The 20029-nt window shown below is 33.7% G+C and overlaps 1 protein-coding gene across 1 annotated transcript; it reads left to right on the forward strand.

Moving 5' to 3' along the window:
- The first annotated feature begins 4886 nt into the window (after positions 1-4886).
- LOC143228764 (rab9 effector protein with kelch motifs-like) lies at positions 4887-19962 on the forward strand. Its single transcript, XM_076460089.1, is given in 7 exon segments — positions 4887-5018; positions 5682-6446; positions 10379-10488; positions 11758-11788; positions 11791-12079; positions 13155-13244; positions 16320-19962. Coding segments are annotated over 6 exon segments (999 nt in total). The 5' UTR covers positions 4887-5018; positions 5682-6083; the 3' UTR covers positions 16436-19962.
- Positions 19963-20029: the final 67 nt, after the last annotated feature.

A 20029-nucleotide genomic window follows, 5' to 3' on the forward strand; every position in this document is an offset into this window, starting at 1 on the left:
GTGGCAGGCAGGATTCTACCATGGACGAGGATATCATGGAAATCGTGTCAAGGTTTTGGGAATACATTGAGCAGCTGCCTGTATAATGCAGTCAGTTACTGCTCCACACAATCGTCTGTTGATGGCTAACAGATGATGGCAGGATCAAGTTCTGTGAGAGCAGTGAAAGAGGGTCAGTTTGCTTTATCCAGCTTTCACCGGGGCACGCGGGTCGGATAGCATCGGTCACCGCCAGCCACTCTCAAAATTATAGGAAAATGATAATTGTTTTGTGGATTATTGTCAACCCTCCATTAAAGTGGGTAAATAATGTAGGGGAGCAAATTGAGAGATCAATAGCAGTAAAGGACTGACTAGATGCATGAAAATAAGTAGAAGAACCAGTATTGAAAAGAGAAAGGTTGTGATCAGAGAGCATACACTCTACAGAGCAATTGCTCCTATCAATATCAGCACTTCCCCAGAGGGGATGATGTCCATTAAAGTCCCCCAGGATGAAAAAGGGAGACGGCAACTGTTCAATGAGAGCATCAAGGTCTGATTGATCATATGTCTCTCTAGGCGACAGGTAGAGAGAACAAACAGTGATGGTATGACCCAAGGGGACACGGATGGCTTCGGCCTCCAAGTGTGTGTTGAATGGCAAAGACAGGGTGGGCACATGCTGATCAACCAACATTGCCAACCCTCCATGCACTCATCCATCACATAGCCTGTCATTTCTGTACAAAGAACACTGCCGAAAGGTGACTGTATCAGCAGGTTTTAGAAATGTTTCCTGTAAAGAAAGACATACAGGATGGTAGGAAGCAATCAATGTTTTGATATCATCCAAATTACAACGCAAACCTTGACAGTTCCACTGTATGAAGGTGGCCATTTTTGTTTATGCGTAAGCGAATTAGGTGGACAGCCCTTCTGTTTACGACTACGTTTTTTCTTTATTGGCTTTATTCGAGGGAGGTCTGCCGACCTCCATGGTTCCTGCTCTCTGTCGACTGGGCAGGTCTTTGTTGTTGGAAGAGGATTCCAGCGACTGAGAACGTGAACAAATGATCGTTTTGTATCTTGGGGTGGGGGGAAGAAGATGTACCGGATGAAATGCCCATACCTGGAACGAAAGGAAGTGGACCTTGGGGTTTGTTGGAATGTATGTTAGGGACAGAGATGGGTGTTGACGTTAATTTATCAACTGTTTTAACCATGGAGGTCAAAAGACTTTTCATTTGGTTTAAGAACAATTATTTAAGAGGCACAGAGAGATCTGTCTGCACTCCCACTGTAGTTGTGGAACGAAGTGCAGCAGCATACGTCCGAGATGAAGTGGTGGACAGCAACTTTCGAGCCTCAGGATAAGTAATGTTATGAATCGTCTTCAAACACTGCACCTCTTTTTCTTCCAACCATTTAGGGCAAGAACGAAAGTAGGATTGGTGAGAGTTATTGCAATTGATGCAATGAGGGTCTGTTTCTTACTTGTAGGCATCATGACCCTTGCCACTGCAACGAGCATACGTCGAGGAACCACGACATGACGTCTTTGAGTGACCGAATCGCTGGCACTGGAAACATCTGAGAGAGTTTGCTGCAATTAAAATAACCTGTCTTGATGGTGGAAGGTAGACGCAGTGATGTAAATGTTAAAATGAGGACATTGATCAGCATCATAATTCTATCTTTGCGAGTGGAGTTACGCCTCACTGCAGAAACTCCTTGGGTGGAGAAACCAGCGAGAATCTCTGACTCGGGAATGTTTTTTCAAATTCCTCTCAACAATAACTCCTCGTGACGAATTCAAAGAAGCATGAGGTGTAACCTCAATAGGTATATCCTCAATCGCCTTTGAATGCAAGAGGAGTTCACTGTGTTGAGATGTGGATGTTTTCACCAATATGTCATCAGAGCGACGTTTTTTGACTAACTTTAGGGAGACAATTGCCCTAAAGGTTTGTCTGAAAGAGGATGTAATATAAGAAAATGAGGTACGTGTGTTACAAACGTTGAATATTGCTGCTCAGAATCTTCAAGACGTGTTCGTTTATTTATGGACTGTTTTTTCACTATTTTATTTGGAGGATCCATAATAAAAAGAATTTTTCGGTGCCCACTGACCCAACCCACCATGGAGCCCTACGAGGAGATGTACTACAATGCCAAACAAGGACACTGCAGCCACGCCAAGGTTTCGTGAGCACTATACCAGAACATCAGCATCAGATACAATGTCTACAACACCTGGTGAGAACATCCAACACTAGTGCTTTGTTGACCCTAGCCCAAGTGGACCAGCCGATTGACTCTAGGTCGCCCGTCTACAGAATTCAAGACCATAGTGGTGTGTTGTGTTAGGGTTGGACCCCTCAATCACCAGGATCCTCTCCTCTTTTTTACGAGTCATCACGCACGGCAAACGCGTGGGTGGATGTTTAGATCACAGAAGAGGTAAACTGAAAGGACAGGACCTTCCCTGGGAGGTTCCCTCACCACGTACAGGAATTCACACCAAGGGGTTTATTTTTTAATTTCGTGCAAAGCTAAACGAGGGATGTTTAACTCCCTTAAGGTAGCCAAATGCCTCGTCATCTAATTAGTGACGCGCATGAATGGATTAACGAGATTCCCACTGTACCTATCTACTATCTAGCGAAACCACAGCCAAGTTATGTTATCTGTGCTAGCCGTCCCTAATTTAGCAGTCTAAGACTAGAGAGAAGGCAACTAGTCATCACCACCCACCGCCAACTCTTGGACTACTCGTTTACCAACGAATAGTGGGATTGACCGTCACATAGTAAGGTCCCCACCACTGAAAGGGCGAGCATGTTTGGTGTGACGGGGATTTGAACCCGCGACTCTCGGATTACAAGTCGAGTGCCTTAACCACCTGGCCATGCCGGGCCGAGGGAGTGTTACAAGACAGTTCTAATTTAACACCATGTGTTGTTCTAGCAACTTCAAACACAGATTACATGATAATAAATACAAAATTTCATTGAAGCGTGAGATAAACTGAACCAAAATAATTTTTCCATGATTTGCACAAGTGGACCGAGTGTACTTTAGTCCTCACTGTTATTAGAAGTGCTCAATACCATTTATAAACGTGGGGGTCTACTATAAATTACAAAGTATAAACTTATTTAAAGAAACTTTAAGGAGAAAATACACTGATTTTCGTTTTCTAATGTGAACCAAACATTGAGTTTTTATTTTACTAGACGGTACAAAAGAAACCACGAGGAAGGAACAGCGTCACAACAGTACAACTGTTGTTTACTGCGAGAAGAGAACATTAAACCCTCAATATGGCGACCTTGAATGAAATACGAAGTTGAGTGACGTCGTGCGCAAGACCTCATTCCAGAATATCTCTGTGAATAACGTTACGGACCACGGTATACTGCTGCCACTTGTAATTCACTGAAACTGTATGGCTGTACAGAGATATATTTCATGCACGACTATGTGTGAAACTATGAACAGAATAAGAAATTTAGAATGCCTAATGAAATAAAGTTCAAACATGGTCACGTGTTATACACGTAGATATACACACGTGAAAGATTTGATATTTAGATTCAAGTAAACAGAATTTAATTAGGCTGGTGTTTGCGAAAGACGGTATGAGCTTTAACCATTTTAATATGTCAAATACGTAACAATAATAAGGTTATAAACACTGATTTGTTATTTATTATTTTCATCTATAAATGGCATGAACAAGGCTTCGTTGTTCCAATTACGCATATTTAACGTTTAATAATCTATTCATGCTAGCAATAAATATTATAACTAGACTCTAAAAAACAGGTATTTCCTGCCTATTTTAGAGTTCCTAACTGTTGGCTTCAGTTCATAATTTTTGCATTTTTATTAAACGTATTTCTGTACTTTTTTGACGGTCCCTATTTCCCCTTTTAAAACTAACAGTTTGTACTAATTATGTTTCTTACGTTTTTGATGTCCATTTATGGAGAACAAATTTTAAGCTACATACGTGCAAAAGCGTTCAATTTAATTTTACATGTTCTTCAACAGTTCACTGTTGCATTCTGTTGTTGTTTGTCATCCAACCACCACACTGAACTTATTCAAATACGTTTGTTTGTTTGTTTGTTTTTATTTAGCGCAAAGCTACTCGAGGGCTACCTGCGCTAGCCCTCCCTAATTTAGCAGTGTAAGATTAGAGGGAAGGCAGCTAGTCATCACCACCCACCGCCAACTCTTGGACTACTCCTTTACCAACGAATAGTGGGATTGATCGTTACATTATAACGTCCCCACGGCTGAAAGGGTGAGCATGTTTAGCGCGACGGGGATACAAACTCACGATCCTCGGATTACGAGTCGCACGCCTTATCACGCTTGGCCATGCCGGTACCGAGTGTAGTAATCACATGAGATATCGGAGATTTATAGATGATTTTTTAACTTTGCTCTAGATCATTTTTTAAATAAAAAAGTCAATTAGTTCATCCTCAAGGTTGAGGAATATATGCGTATAAAAAGTTTATTCTTGTATATTCAGTTCTTTAGAGAACAACAACATGTTTATGTATTTTGAGTTTCCATCACATGAAATTATCAGATTAATTAAAAGTGTTGATTTCATTGAAATTGTTTTTTAAGTTTATCTCTTTTGGAAATTACTAAAAACTCTGGTTGGTATTAGATTTTTTTATTGTTTATTGATAGAAATAGGCTTATAAAAGCACTTTTGAAAGGCATGTAAAACTAATCTAATATTTATAAATATGAAGTTTTACATATCATTTCAGGAGTTGAAGGTGAATAGTTTTTTCATGAAATGTTTGTAGTTTTCATTTCTTTGGTGTATATTTGTTTCAATCGAATAAAATTAAATCTTAATACTAAAAAGAGCTTTAGTCACTAGATGGCAATACTTTAATAAATTTGATTAACTAAGTATGAATTCGTTGTGTGAAAACAAATTATCGTTTATGTTATAGCTAATAAAATTAATATTAAATATAAACGTTTTTAATGTACTGTGAGAGGTAAGTGTATTATCTTTAAGTTTAGAATATTACTTAACATTTTTGCTTACCCTATTAGAATTAGTATTTGTCTATTAGGCTAGTTTGTTATAGTAGCGGTAAACTAAGTGAGAATCCATTGTCTTAGTTTAATTTGTAAAGTGGTAGTTGTACGGTGTGACAGTGGTGTGGGGTGTTTACAGTGTGACATATTAACTACGTAAATTGTTGCCTGTTGGGCGTAGACTTCCTGAAAGGTGTGTAATATCACCCTAGATAAATATCATGTTGCGATAGAAATGATTTTACTAATATTCATGATACTGTTAAGTTCAGTGAAACCTAAAATGTAGATTGTAACGCGTATAAAGTCATTTATAAATTCAGGTAGGTTAATCTTTAATTGAAAACTCGTACAGATTTTAAAATTTAACCTTTAATTGTTGTAAAAACATATGTTTACATATAGTTAACTGGACTGAAGTTGTATTTATAATAATGTGGCAGATATTTGTGTTGAGGTATATTGTTATTTTTAATTAACTCTGGTTAATGCAAAATTTGGGTGATATCTATGTTTTGAAGTAAACATTATTAATTTATGGTTTGTGTAATTTATTTTTCAGTGAATTATTTTGTTTAATGGAAATCAATCACCCACTAAATAAATGTTTGTTTATTTAGGTAGCCTATCTGTAATAGACATCCATATTATAAATGAGTAAACCCAGATCTATGGTTCTTGCTGAAAGTTTATATGAAATCAAACAGCGTTATGAGGACACTGCTTTAGTTTTGTTCAGAGAAAGACAGAATAAGCCACGTCCACTTAGCTATCTCAGTACTGGAGAGAGTAGAAAGTGTTATACATATAGTTGCCATGGAAACTCGGCTGTGGTAGTCTACAAGAAAGGAAACGTGGTTACAAAATCAGATGAAAAATCAGTTGAAAGTGAGTTTTGTGTTATTTTATGAAGACATATTGAAGACAATTTGACTTTTTTGTGTGTAAGAAATATGAATATGTTCATAATTTTTTTATCAGTGATACTCGAGAGCGTGTAATCATTCTAGTCTTTAAAAATAATGTTTCACGTCAAAAACGATCGGCATGCGTGGAAACAGTTGACCACTCGGGGAAATTCTCCATCAGCTAGGGTTGGACACGGTTGTGTCTTCTTGTCAAATTCTGAATCCAAGGCTCGTGTGTTTGTAGTTGGTGGAGCTAATCCCGAATGTACCTTTAGTGATGTTTACTGTCTGGACTTGGATAGTTTAACTTGGACAGTGGTTGAAACTGTAGGATTTCATGGATGCTATGAACATGCTACAGTTAAAACTGTGCATCCCAAACCTGGAATTTTAGTTTTTGGTGGGGCGGATACTGAAGGCAACAAGAATGATATTCAGGTTTTGGACTTGAAAACAAGGATGTGGGAAACTATTCAGGTTAGTTAAAAGTGTGGGTTTACTAAACATTTAATTTTTTTTTGGATTTGTTTTTAATACAAAATTTGTTTCCGTGTGTCGCTGTAGTTATTTCAAAGATCCAAGTTTTATGTCAGAATAATGACTTAGTTGAATATAATAGATTAATAAAATTGAAGATTAGATGTTTACCACATTTTAGTAATTGTTCAGAACTACGTGTAGTCTTTGTTTATTTTGAAATTGATTTTGTAATATAGAACTGTAAAATGGTGACATAATGAAAATACAGACAAAATATATTTGTCTTAAATGGTCAGAATCTGAGAATTCTTGTAACAAACGTGTAATTATGTTGACTAAGTCCCAATGACTAAATGTTAAATGCCATAAAATAACTTTAGTGAACGATATGTACAAAGACTTGGAAGTTAAACTTGGTATACGCTGTCCCAAGTGAAGTTAAGCTGCCAGTCTCATAGTGTTAATAGATATTTAGGATTGTGCCCCAAAATAAAATATTTTTTAAAGCTAAAAATATTAATAAGAATGTTCATTTTTTTTAGGGTTTCAGATATTTTACTGAATAAATAGCCCAGTTTTGCTCACATGGCATTTTTTTGTTTTTTGGGAAAGCTGTCCAAAAATGACAAACTACACAAGCACCATTTGATATCTAAGTTCATCATAGTGTGTGTGTGTGTGTATATACAGAGTGGCCCGTAAGTCCCTACCCATCCATATATCTTATGTATCCAGTGTATCTTGTGGTGTCACCAGTATTCTTGTGTTCATGTACCCACGTACTTGTCACAATACGTTCTTCAAGTGTAACAGTGCTCACATCGGCCATATTTCTCTGATAAAAAAGAAACCAATTTATAACACATGCGTAATTGAATATAACATCATAACATATGGATGGGTAGGGACTTACGGACCACCCTGTATATATGAAATTAATACTTCTATCAAGTTATCTGTTGTAAGGTAATATATGAACCAATAGCAGACTTGGATAATGAATGTTAACTGTTTACTTATGAGCATTAGTTGATAGAAATTACAATTTGATTGTTGTCATAATTTCTCATTTTATCTTTGATTAATTCAAGGTTGTTCATCTCAATGAATCAGTGTCATGACTTAGAGAAATAATGAACTACTGAAATTATTGTTTTGGGTTTTTTCAGCTCTGCAGGGTTTATGTAAGAATAACGAATGACCAATCAGTTGAGTCTACTTAACAAGTCATATAATTATTTGGTTGTTTTATCAGCTATAGAAGAAGTCATGTCTTTTTGTTTTGGAATTGGACAGTTTTTAAAAACATTTACATATTTACTATCTTTAATAAAATATTGACTGTCATTACAGTACATGCTTTGTCAGATAATGTCTTAACTTATCAATATTATTAGGAACCTGTTAAGAGGTGTAACTTTGTACAGATGGAAACAGTTGGGTTATTAATTCATTTTACCTCCTTTCTCAGTTCTGAATCTTGGGATTTTGATTTGTTCTCTGGAGTGGGGAAGATTAGTGTATTGATTAGTGAAATGTTCAAATCATGGTATGTACAAACAACAACAACAACAGTTGGTGGCTGGTGCTTGAGCCAGTTGTCTTCCCTCTAGTGAGTAATTCAGGAACAAAGATAAATCAGTATGTGTGTTTTTTTTGTTTTTTTTTTTTGGTTAGCAGTTGAGGAAACAAAGTTGGAATAAGGTGACAAACATTTATTTTCTATACAGCAGTTCATGGTTGTTGAAGCTGACAGAGTGAATTAAAGTCAAATGCCAATTCACCCAAAGCTACACAAACTTGAGTTGAAAACAAAGTTTATGTGGTTATAATTAGGTAGAGCACAGGTGACACATTATGTAACTTTGAACGTAGCAACAAGCACAGGTAACACATTATGTAACTTTGAATGTAGCAACAAACACAGGTAACGCATTATGTAACTTTGAACGTAGCAACAAGCACAGGTAACACATTATGTAACTTTGAACGTAGCAACAAGCACAGGTAACGCATTATGCAACAAGCACAGGTAACGCTTGATTATGTAACTTTGAGCGTAACGCAACAAACACAGGTAACACATTATGTAACTTTGAACGTAGCAACAAGCACAGGTAACACATTATGTAACTTTGAACGTAGCAACAAGCACAGGTAACACATTATGTAACTTTGAACGTAGCAACAAGCACAGGTAACGCATTATGTAACTTTGAACGTAGCAACAAGCACAGGTAACACATTATGTAACTTTGAACGTAGCAACAAACACAGGTAACACATTATGTAACTTTGAACGTAGCAACAAGCACAGGTAACGCATTATGTAACTTTGAACGTAGCAACAAACAAACATAACAGCAATATTTCAGTCACTTGGACTGTTGGAGTTATAAAAATATTAATTAGAAACTACAGTTTAAATCTGTTCATTATTTAATGACATCTGATTTAATTATAAGTTGGAATGGTCGAAAACAAACGAAACTAGAAACTATATTTGATTAATTGGTTGTGTATCTAATTTGTGTAATTGCTGCTCCAAGGTAATTGATTTTTATTGTTTTCTGTAAAAAATAAAGATTTAAGTTTATATATATACATATTATGAGACAGAGAGGGGTGGAGACAAGTAGAATTTTAAAAAGGGTGTGAAGACTGTTTTTGGCCATTTTATCTCTCAAAGAAGAAATGTTTTAAAATTATAGATAAATACACCGAATCAACTAAAGATATACTGGAGAACAAAAACATCATTTACATGATTTTGTAAATTTGAAATTGTATTCTAGTCTACCTGTTATAGAAGATGACCATACAATACTTAATATTAACTTAATGGATACCAACAGTACAGGGTAAAAACAAGGTAAAGGAAGCCTTCTTCGTCCACCTAACAGATATCACACTGGCCAACTTATTACAGAAGTTACCAAAGTGTGGTTAACCTCTTATAACCATTCATATAAGTTGATTAAAATCTGTGTGAAAGATACCAGAAAATTGGATAAAACACCAGATCCTTCCTCTAGGGTTGAATCACAGCCATGAAGATGACATCAGGTTAGCAGTTCAGATACAGGATTAAAACCAGAGTTGGGCAACTTAATCACTGAACCAGTATAATGAATTATTTATGAGCAGTAACTACATTAATTAGTATTACATACACTAATAAGTCAGTGTAAAATTGGTATTTCTGGTTATTACCATTGCTGGTCATTTCAATATTCCATTTATCAAAACCATGGTTAAATTTATTCCCATGTACATAACTTTAGGTAACAGGTTATCTGTTAACATAATGTTAGATAACAGGCTATCTGTACTGTACGTAACTTTAGATAAAGGGCTATCTGTACTGTACGTAACTTTAGATAAAGGGCTATCTGTACTGTATGTAACTTTAACCTTAGAAATAGTTTTTTTTTACTTGAAATTTGTTTAATGTTTGTGATTCATGGGGTGAGAGCTCATGATTTGAGGATTTCAGGTTTTTGACTCTTGTTATTCTAAACTTGTTTTCTTTATCCTTGTTATGGCAAAGTTACTGAAGTTGTATGCCACTCATTAATTTTGTATAACTGGCTGACAGCACCCAACCACCTTTTATTTTTGTTTGAATGTACTGAGACGAGGAATACTGTTGTTATAGACTGATTAAGTGCACTTTGTTAGTGGGATCGTCATGATTATCAGTTACAAAATGCCACTCATTGCCTGAGTACAGTTAATTATATAGTAATTGCAAAAGATTAGTTAATATTTAATAATTAGATTGATCATGCACTAATTGATGGTCAGTTGTCACAGACATACTATAAGTATAATGCAAATTACTTGTACCAATTAATCTATACTAAGATGTTGTTACTTTACTTTTAAAAGTGGTTCTACATCATAACTGTTGTTTTCAATTCTTGCAGGTAAAAGGATGTAAGCCATCTCCACGCACCCACCACTCTGTAGCATCTACAGATGAAACTTTTATGATTTTCTCTGGAGGTCATCTTGGTTCTCAGCCTGTGGTGGACAAGTAAGTGAAATTTTGATTTATTAACTAAGCCTGATTCTATAAACTAGGACATGTAACACAGTTCAGTGATGGTTTTACTGTTGCACTGTTCGTGTCAAATAGTTGAGACGATGGTCTAAAGGTAGGGAAAAATCTTTTATCTTTTGGAAATCAAATGGTTTGGTGTGAGCCTAGAAAATACAGTGATGACTGCTTTTTGTTTAATCATGTGATGTGCAAGTTTACAACACTTGAAATAAAAAGTTAATTTCTGACCTGAACGTTCAATCTGTTATAAGACCTGATGTACCTGTACCTTCTGGGATTGTTTTCAACCTGACATGTCTGGCGAACCACAACTTTTCACACAAGGTGAACTTTATAATTTGGTGAGAGATTTAAGCCTTCCAAATGATTCTTCAGAGATTTTGGAGTCTAGACTTTGGGCTAATAACTTACTTTCTCTAGGAACAACATTTTACTGGTACAGAAATTGTGAGAAAGAGTTAATACCATATGTTTCACAAGAAGGTTCATTACAACTATTTTGCTGAATTAAAACCAATGCTGTAAGCTGCAGTTTGTGAACCAAGTGAATGGAAATTGTTTGTTGGTTTCTCCAAAGATGTCTAAATGTTTGTTCTCCTTTGCAATGGTAACATGTATGCATCTGTTTCTATTACGTATTTGGTTTACTTGAAGGAAACATATGAAAATCTCGGACTTCTTTTTAATGAGGTCAAATACAATTGGTGTTCTTTCTTTTTCTTAAGTTTGTTTTTAATTTTTTTAAACAAACATAATAATAAAAAATGTTTGTTTAGGTAAACAAGATAATAATTTGATCTAAGTAAGATTTTATTTTCACTTTGTAAACAAATGCTTATGTGATAGAAGAAAAAAATATTTTTAAAACCTACATTGTTAAATTATGGAACACCTGTTATTTAAACTAAAACAACTTATGAAGTTTAAGTATGTAGGCTTAAAAATGATAATAATTCTAACCTTTGACACTTGCACCTCTTACTCTGTAGTGTAGTCATTATTTATTTTGTATATCTCTCAGGAAGAACATTTCTAACCAGCCAGTGAGATTTCTCATCAGTGTTGGAAGAGCATTTCGAAATGCAGATTTCTGACTTTTAATATCAAAGTATCTTTAAATTATTCACTTGTTATATATGTATGAATTTTTAGTGAATTAGTGTGTGAAAATGTGGTTGTTATTATTCTTTTTCTGCTCTTGAAAATTATATAAAACAAAATGTTTTTTTTAAACTCCTACAGAGATGTATACGTCTTCCATCTTCCATCTTACTGTGGAACAAACTTAGTGTCAGTAGCATCTGTCCTCCTGCTAGACTAGGTCACGTAATGGTAGCTATGGCAGACCAGTTGTACGTCCATGGGGGTACATCAGGAAATACTTTTTACGATGACCTCCACGTTCTCGACCTTTCTACGTGCAGGTGGAAAAGACTCGATCCTAAAGGGTGCATTCCTTGCGGACGAGCTGCTCATGGTGTAGTTGCAGTACAGAAGGACTTCTACGTGTTTGGTGGACTTACCAGTGAAGGAGTTGTAACGGACCTGTACAAATACGATACAAGTACCTTGTTTTATGTGTAGTAATAACACCAAATCAAATCTGTCTCCCTAGATTGTAACGGACCTGTACAAATACGATACAAGTACCTTGTTTTATGTGTAGTAATAACACCAAATCAAATCTGTCTCCTGAGATTGTAACGGACCTGTACAAATACGATACAAGTACCTTGTTTTATGTTTAGTAATAACACCAAATCAAATCTGTCTCCCTAGATTGTAACGAACCTGTACAAATACGATACAAGTACCTTGTTTTATGTGTAGTAATAACACCAAATCAAATCTGTCTCCCGAGATTGTAACGGACCTGTACAAATACGATACAAGTACCTTGTTTTATGTGTAGTAATAACACCAAATCAAATCTGTCTCCCTAGATTGTAACGGACCTGTACAAATACGATACAAGTACCTTGTTTTATGTTTAGTAATAACACCAAATCAAATCTGTCTCCCGAGATTTTGAAAAATGGCTTTAACTGTACACAGTTATTATATTTTACGAATGATCGGAAGTGTCACATTGTGGGAGTTAAAGAAAGGTTTTGTGATTTTTCAGCCATCTTTCTTTCCAATTGCCGTAGAGAGAACTGTTTAAGAGTACACGAGAGATCTTGTATAAGTGTCATGTAATATTTTTCTTTAAAATAATAAATAATAATATATGTAAATCATACATTATCCAGGTCATTTATATATAGTTCAGAATGTTTGGTTATTAACAATGAAGATGCATGTGTAGTTTTCCATGAAAAATATTTTGCCAAACACCAGAACTTTGTTTTTGTACTTTCTCGTATTGTCATGTTTCTAAAACACCTCCTATAATAAGGGTTTGTAATATGCAAAATCTACAGTACAGTTATGCATAAAAATGTTATGTTAGAAAACTTGCATATTGTTTTGTTAATAGCACTTGAAGGGAAGTTTTGGTACAGATATTAAATGGAAGGAATTACAACTTGTGTAAGTGAAGGTTTTCATGCTCTTTCTAAAGATGTTTCAGTTTGTTTATTATGTATTTCTGTAGTCTGAACAGCATGATGTAGCTTGGTATTTCTTTATCCCTGAAGGTTTGGAGACATGGTTCAAAATTAACTGTGGAGATCAAGTCCCTCGTGGACGTCTGGATTTTGGAATTTGTCTTGTGGAATTGTCAACAGGTCAGTTTCCACATCTATTTATTAATATTTCTCCAAACTGTCACTTACAAATAATAAAATAGCCCAGTTTTCTTTACTATGATTTCTTTAAATCTGTAGATATTTATATATTTATGCTAGAGGTTCAAAACACTCATGTTAACCCCCATAATGCAACTTTTTATTACCACATTGGAGCTCAGATTGCAGATGTTTCTCTAACAGAAGTAGTCATAGTTTTACATTGAATCTGTAAAACATTCAGAATGTGGAATGACTCATAAAATGTAACAAGACCAACAAGCTTATGTATCAGTAGCTCGTTCCGATATATTGAATGCTCAGAAACAAAGAGTTAAAGAAACTTGACAACAGTATACAAGTAATCTTATCTATAGAAAGGGAGAAGACAGAGTGGGCCTGTGTCATGAGTAATTAGTATAATAGCTGTTTAAAATAATTATGAGATAGAATGTTTAAACATCTTGTTAGCTTACAAAGGTAATGCTACATTACTTGGTAACATATGATGGGGCTCTTGTAGCTGGCAACATATCTAATGGTTAATGACAAAATGTGAAACCTATATTCACATAGATTCATTGTGATGAGTGTTGAAAGGTAATGGTTTGTCATTCTGTGTGTGACAAAATACTACATTACTGTGTATGTAGTTTTAACACTTGCAGGCTGATTTACCACACATTCCATCAGTAATTTGAAAGACTGTTTCTATGAATATGATTATACAACATGTTTTAGAATCACTTAATATTTACATTGGCATAATGTTATTCTTACAATAAGCCAGAAAGTATAGTTTAATGGTTCTGAACTTTCTGTTTAATACCATCACTACAATAAGCCAGAAAGTATAGTTTCATGGTTCTGAACTTTGTGTTTAATAGCATCACGACAGTCAATTAAACCTTTAGTATGACTACTGTTATAGAAACAACAACACAAATTCATGTGTAATAAGTTTTCTTGTTTTTAGTGTCAGATTGAACAATCTTTATTTCATCATTGGTATAATGGCAAATAAACAAAATGATAGCTAAACCAATAAATTTAACTCAATAAATCTTACATATAATAAGTATTGTGTAACTCAATAAAATCTTACCAATAATAAGTATTGTATAAATCAATAAAATCTTACCTATAATAAGTATTGTGTAACTCAATAAAATCTTACCTATAATAAGTATTGTGTAACTCAATACAATCTTACCTATAATAAGTATTGTGTAACTCAATAAATCTTACCTATAATAAGTATTGTGTAACTCAATACAATATTACCTATAATAAGTATTGTATAACTCAATACAATATTACCTATAATAAGTATTGTATAACTCAATAAATCTCACCTACAATAAGTATTGTATAACTCAATACAATATTACCTATAATAAGTATTGTATAACTCAATACAATATTACCTATAATAAGTATTGTATAACTCAATAAATCTCACCTACAATAAGTATTGTATAACTCAATAAATCTTACCTATAATAAGTATTGTATAACTCAATACAATATTACCTACAATAAGTATTGTATAACTCAATAAATCTCACCTACAATAAGTATTGTATAACTCAATAAAATCTTACCTACAATAAGTATTGTGTAACTCAATAAAATCTTACCTACAATAAGTATTGTGTAACTCAATAAAATCTTACCTATAATAAGTATTGTGTGACTCAATAAAATCTTACCTACAATAAGTATTGTGTAACTCAATAAAATCTTACCTATAATAAGTATTGTGTGACTCAATAAAATCTTACCTACAATAAGTATTGTGTAACTCAATAAAATCTTACCTACAATAAGTATTGTGTAACTCAATAAAATCTTACCTACAATAAGTATTGTATAACTCAATACAATATTACCTATAATAAGTATTGTGTAACTCAATAAAATCTTACCTATAATAAGTATTGTATAACTCAATAAAATCTTACCTATAATAAGTATTGTATAACTCAATAACATCTTACCTACAATAAGTATTGTGTAACTCAATAACATCTTGCCTACAATAAGTATTGTATAACTCAATAAATCTTACCTATAATAAGTATTGTGTGACTCAATAAAATCTTACCTACAATAAGTATTGTGTAACTCAATAAAATCTTACCTATAATAAGTATTGTATAACTCAATACAATATTACCTATAATAAGTATTGTATAACTCAATAAAATCTTACCTATAATAAGTATTGTATAACTCAATAAAATCTTACCTATAATAAGTATTGTGTAACTCAATAACATCTTACCTATAATAAGTATTGTGTAACTCAATAACATCTTACCTACAATAAGTATTGTGTAACTCAATAACATCTTGCCTACAATAAGTATTGTGTAACTCAATAACATCTTGCCTATAATAAGTATTGTGTAACTCAAAATCTTACCTATAATAAGTATTGTGTAACTCAATAAAATCTTACCTACAATAAGTATTGTGTAACTCAATAAAATCTTACCTACAATAAGTATTGTATAACTCAATAAAATCTTACCTACAATAAGTATTGTATAACTCAATAAAATCTTACCTACAATAAGTATTGTGTAACTCAATAAAATCTTACCTACAATAAGTATTGTGTAACTCAATAAAAGCTTACCTATAAGTATTGTGTAACTCAATAACACCTTGCCTACAATAAGTATTGTGTAACTCAATAAAATCTTACCTACAATAAGTATTGTGTAACTCAATAACATCTTGCCTACAATAAGTATTGTGTAACTCCATAACATCTTGCCTATAATAAGTATTGTATAACTCAATAAAATCTTACCTATAATAAGTATTGTATAAATCAATAAAATCTTACCTATAATAAGTATTGTGTAACTCAATAAAATCTTACCTACAATAAGTATTGTATAACTCAATAAAATCTTACCTACAATAAATATTGTGTAACTCAATAAAATCTTACCTACAATAAGTATTGTATAACTCAATAAAATCTTACCTATAATAAGTATTGTATAGTTTTTAACAAGGTTGTGAATTTTTAAAATATTAATTTTTCTTCTAATTAACTAGGAAATCATGAAACTGATGGAGAAGATGAGAACAAGAACAATCAGTGTATTTTAGTACATGGAGGCATGGATACAAATGGTGAAATATTTGACGATACTTGGGTCTTTCCACTGTAGAATTCACAGCTCATTCATTTAACATTATCATAATACAATGCTCATGTATTTAAGCTTTACCTGTAATTTTGTATGACACTTGGGTAATTAAGATGTCCAGTTAACAGCTGCCACAATGTCAAAATGTTTACAGTCAACTCTGATCTGTCTTTTTTATTTTATTTTATTTCTGAAATATATAGATATTTTTAGACAACTAAAAACTTTTAAGCTAAACTGAATGTTAAATTTACTGTCACTTACTGTATTGGAGTCATAAAACTTAGTCTCTTGAAATGAGTGTAATGGAAAAGTGTGGCACAAAATTAGAATTTGGAGCAGATGCATTTTTTAGGAATCTGTCCTGCACAAAGAGAATTTCTGTGCAGAAAAAATGTCTGCCCTTGCATCAGATTAATTACAACAACTGAAAGTTATTGATTGGCAGACAGAACATCAACTGTTTGAGGTTTAAGTGTAAGATGTAATTAACACGACCAGGTGGATAAAGCACTCGACTCATAATCCAAGGGTTGCGGGTTTAAATCCCTGTCGCACCAAACGTGCTCACTCTTTCAGTCATGGAGGTGTTATAAAGTGACGGCCAATCTCACTATTCGTTGGTAAAAGAGTAGCTCAAGAGTTGGTAGTGATGACTAGCTGGTTTCCCTCTAGTCTTACACGACTGAATTAGGGATGGCTAGCACAGATAGCCCTCTAATAACTTTGCACAAAATTAAAAAACAAACAAGCACCACATGGTTGAGTTTCAATCCAAAGATGCATACCAACTAAAGTGATCTGTATTAAAAGTTTTTTTTTTTCCAGTAATAACATATTGTGATGTATATAATTTTTTCTTCTCAAATAATTTACTGTGACTTTTTATACTTGTCACCAGGTGGCTGGTAACTTGTTAGTTTTTATTTTCATGGCAGCGGTTTAAAATCTTCCGAATGTTTATAATACATTCCGAGAAGATGCTCGTGTGAATTTTATGCATCAGGTTGTGTGGGGTGATTTTGTTTACAGCTTCAAATGCTATTTAATGCAATAACTTAGACCAAAACAGCAACCCCTTAAAGTATCAATAAGTTAAGGTAATACTTGTTTCAAAAGATGATGTTACTGAAAACAAAGATATGATGACTGTATTTTACAGTGCAGTTCAATGGGCCATCAATTCATTAATATGTTTTTAGAGAGAAATTACCATTATTTGCTGGAAAGGTGTAGGAAGTCATGTCAGAACTTTGCAATGGACTTGTTTCTTAGATGTACCCCGTGACCTTTCAAGTCCAGCTTAAATGTGTAGTTTACAAGCATTCAGACTGGGTTGTTTCACACTTTGCCCATTACAGGGAATGAACCCAAATTTTAACACTAATCCCATTAGGAGAATTAGCTGTAAGTGACATGAAAACATCTGAGGTTATTTATCATTCTATTAAATGATACTTTGTATTAATCTTCAGGAACAGTGAAAAATGTACCGTTGTTTTGCAAGTGAAAAGCTTATAGAAACTATATTTTCCATGTGTTTCAGTGAATCCAGGCTGTCTGGAATATTTCTTATGTGGTCATTAATTATGACTGTGCATTTATATTGCATCACTTAGACAGGAAAAAACTAACTTTGGTAAATTTTAACAAATTCAAATATAGACGAATCTTGTAAGAAGAAAGTATAAAAAACAAAATATATCACAACACCACTACTGTAGTGTCTGTAACACAATGATCAGTGTTTGGTATGTAACAGTTTTCACTGTAATTTGTACAAGAATTTCCAAAAGTGCAAATAAGTCATTCCAGTGTGTCTTATGGCAAATGTATTGGTGATATAGAATGCTTCTGCTGTATGTGTAAATTAGACACAGAGTGGTGTCTATCTTATAATTATGACAAACGTTAAAATACCTAAACCTTTTGACATTCTAGGTAATGGTACTGGTTTTGCTTGAGGTTCCAGTGCTATCCCATTTCCTTTTTAAAGATCCCTGTTGAAGATTTTCTGTTGGCTGTATTTAGAGTGTGACTTCTGGTAGTTTGTTGAGCAGCCTACTGAGGTCTGGTAATATTATACCAGTAATTCTCTTTGTACTTGTATCAATTTTCACAGGAAATGGCACATTTGTGTATATTTTGCTGGATGTCTTAATTTTTACGAATTCAAACAGGGCATAGTATTTCCTTGCTTTGTAGTGATTTCAGCATAAAAATATGTAAACTTAACTGTAGTGTTTTTGTTGCCTGTCCAGATACTTGGCTTGTGATCATAAACGTGTTTGCAGAACCCAATGGGTGCTTCCAGCATTACAATATACTTTCATTTGTCACATGCCAGATACTGCTTGTTGGAGAAGTGTGATAAAAACTGGCTATTTGTAGACTTTTGTCTGTGTGAATCATCCTAGTTACAATGTCAAGTGAAGTCCCTAATTTAACTGTAATGGTCCACTGTGCTTTAGATTTCTAACTTTTCTCCAGTGATACAATATTTACTAATAACAGCAGAATAACAGCTTTGTATCAGAAACCTCTGTAATTACAGAAGTGGCTAATTTTAGAAAGGCACCAATTGTAGTATGGGTTGAATATGCAGATTGTTAAACCAAATCACGAACAACCCTCTGTAGGTTTACAAGTCTGGGTATTACTGATGAAACCTAAAGTGACTTGGGTTACAGTGAAATAATCAGATGGTAAACTAGCACAGTGGATTCTCATAACCAGTAATACTTGTTTAGGTGAATAGAGGCTCTTGGACTGACCTGCTATTTCAGTAATGCACACTGTACAAGCTAATTCTGAATTAAACAGATGTTTAAACCATGTGGTAGCTTAATCATCAGTTTAATCTTTTCAAACTAGGGTCCAGTGTGTGTGGAATTTATTCTAATTACGTGTGATTTGTTATATTTATACTAGTCTTTTAAATAAGGAAACCCTGGGTTGCTTTCTACCTGAATCAGAACAGTATAGATGTGACCAGAATTACAACTACTTCAAGGAATGATCCATATATTTGTTTTTTATTATTATTATAGTTGTCACTGTGTTAAATTTATTATCAAAACAGGGTTGTCTATAGATAACTGTTCTCAGTAAGCATTGGTCACCACACCACAGTATTTCATCAGGCAAAGATGACACTCGAAGCATTGTGTCTGGTACCTAATTGTCCAGTTTTATATATTCTTTGCCCATAAGTTAGCATCTAGATGAGATACTGTAATTCATTTTGCTCGAGTCTTATCATAAAATCAAAATATTATTAGCACTGTGGTAATTGTTTATATGTTTATGCACATTCAAAATATCTTTGTCATATATGCCTGCAAGACAATTATTGGAAAGCTAACTTCCAAACTATTTATTTATGTTTGGTTTATTATTTATGATGAAACAACACTGGATTGATGTGGACCATTTATATAAGTTAAAATGTATGCTTAATTTTTGTAGAAAACTATCTGGCCTTTTGTTGTGTGTTACGATCTGTAGTTTTGTAATGAATAGCTTGAGATAAAAATGTTAAATAAATATTCTTGGTATTTCATTAAAAAGTATTTTTATTTAACAGACAATTGTGAAGGTTTAGGGTTTAGTATC

The sequence above is a fragment of the Tachypleus tridentatus genome, chromosome 10, assembly GCF_004210375.1.
Source record: "Tachypleus tridentatus isolate NWPU-2018 chromosome 10, ASM421037v1, whole genome shotgun sequence".
Taxonomy (NCBI): domain Eukaryota; kingdom Metazoa; phylum Arthropoda; class Merostomata; order Xiphosura; family Limulidae; genus Tachypleus; species Tachypleus tridentatus.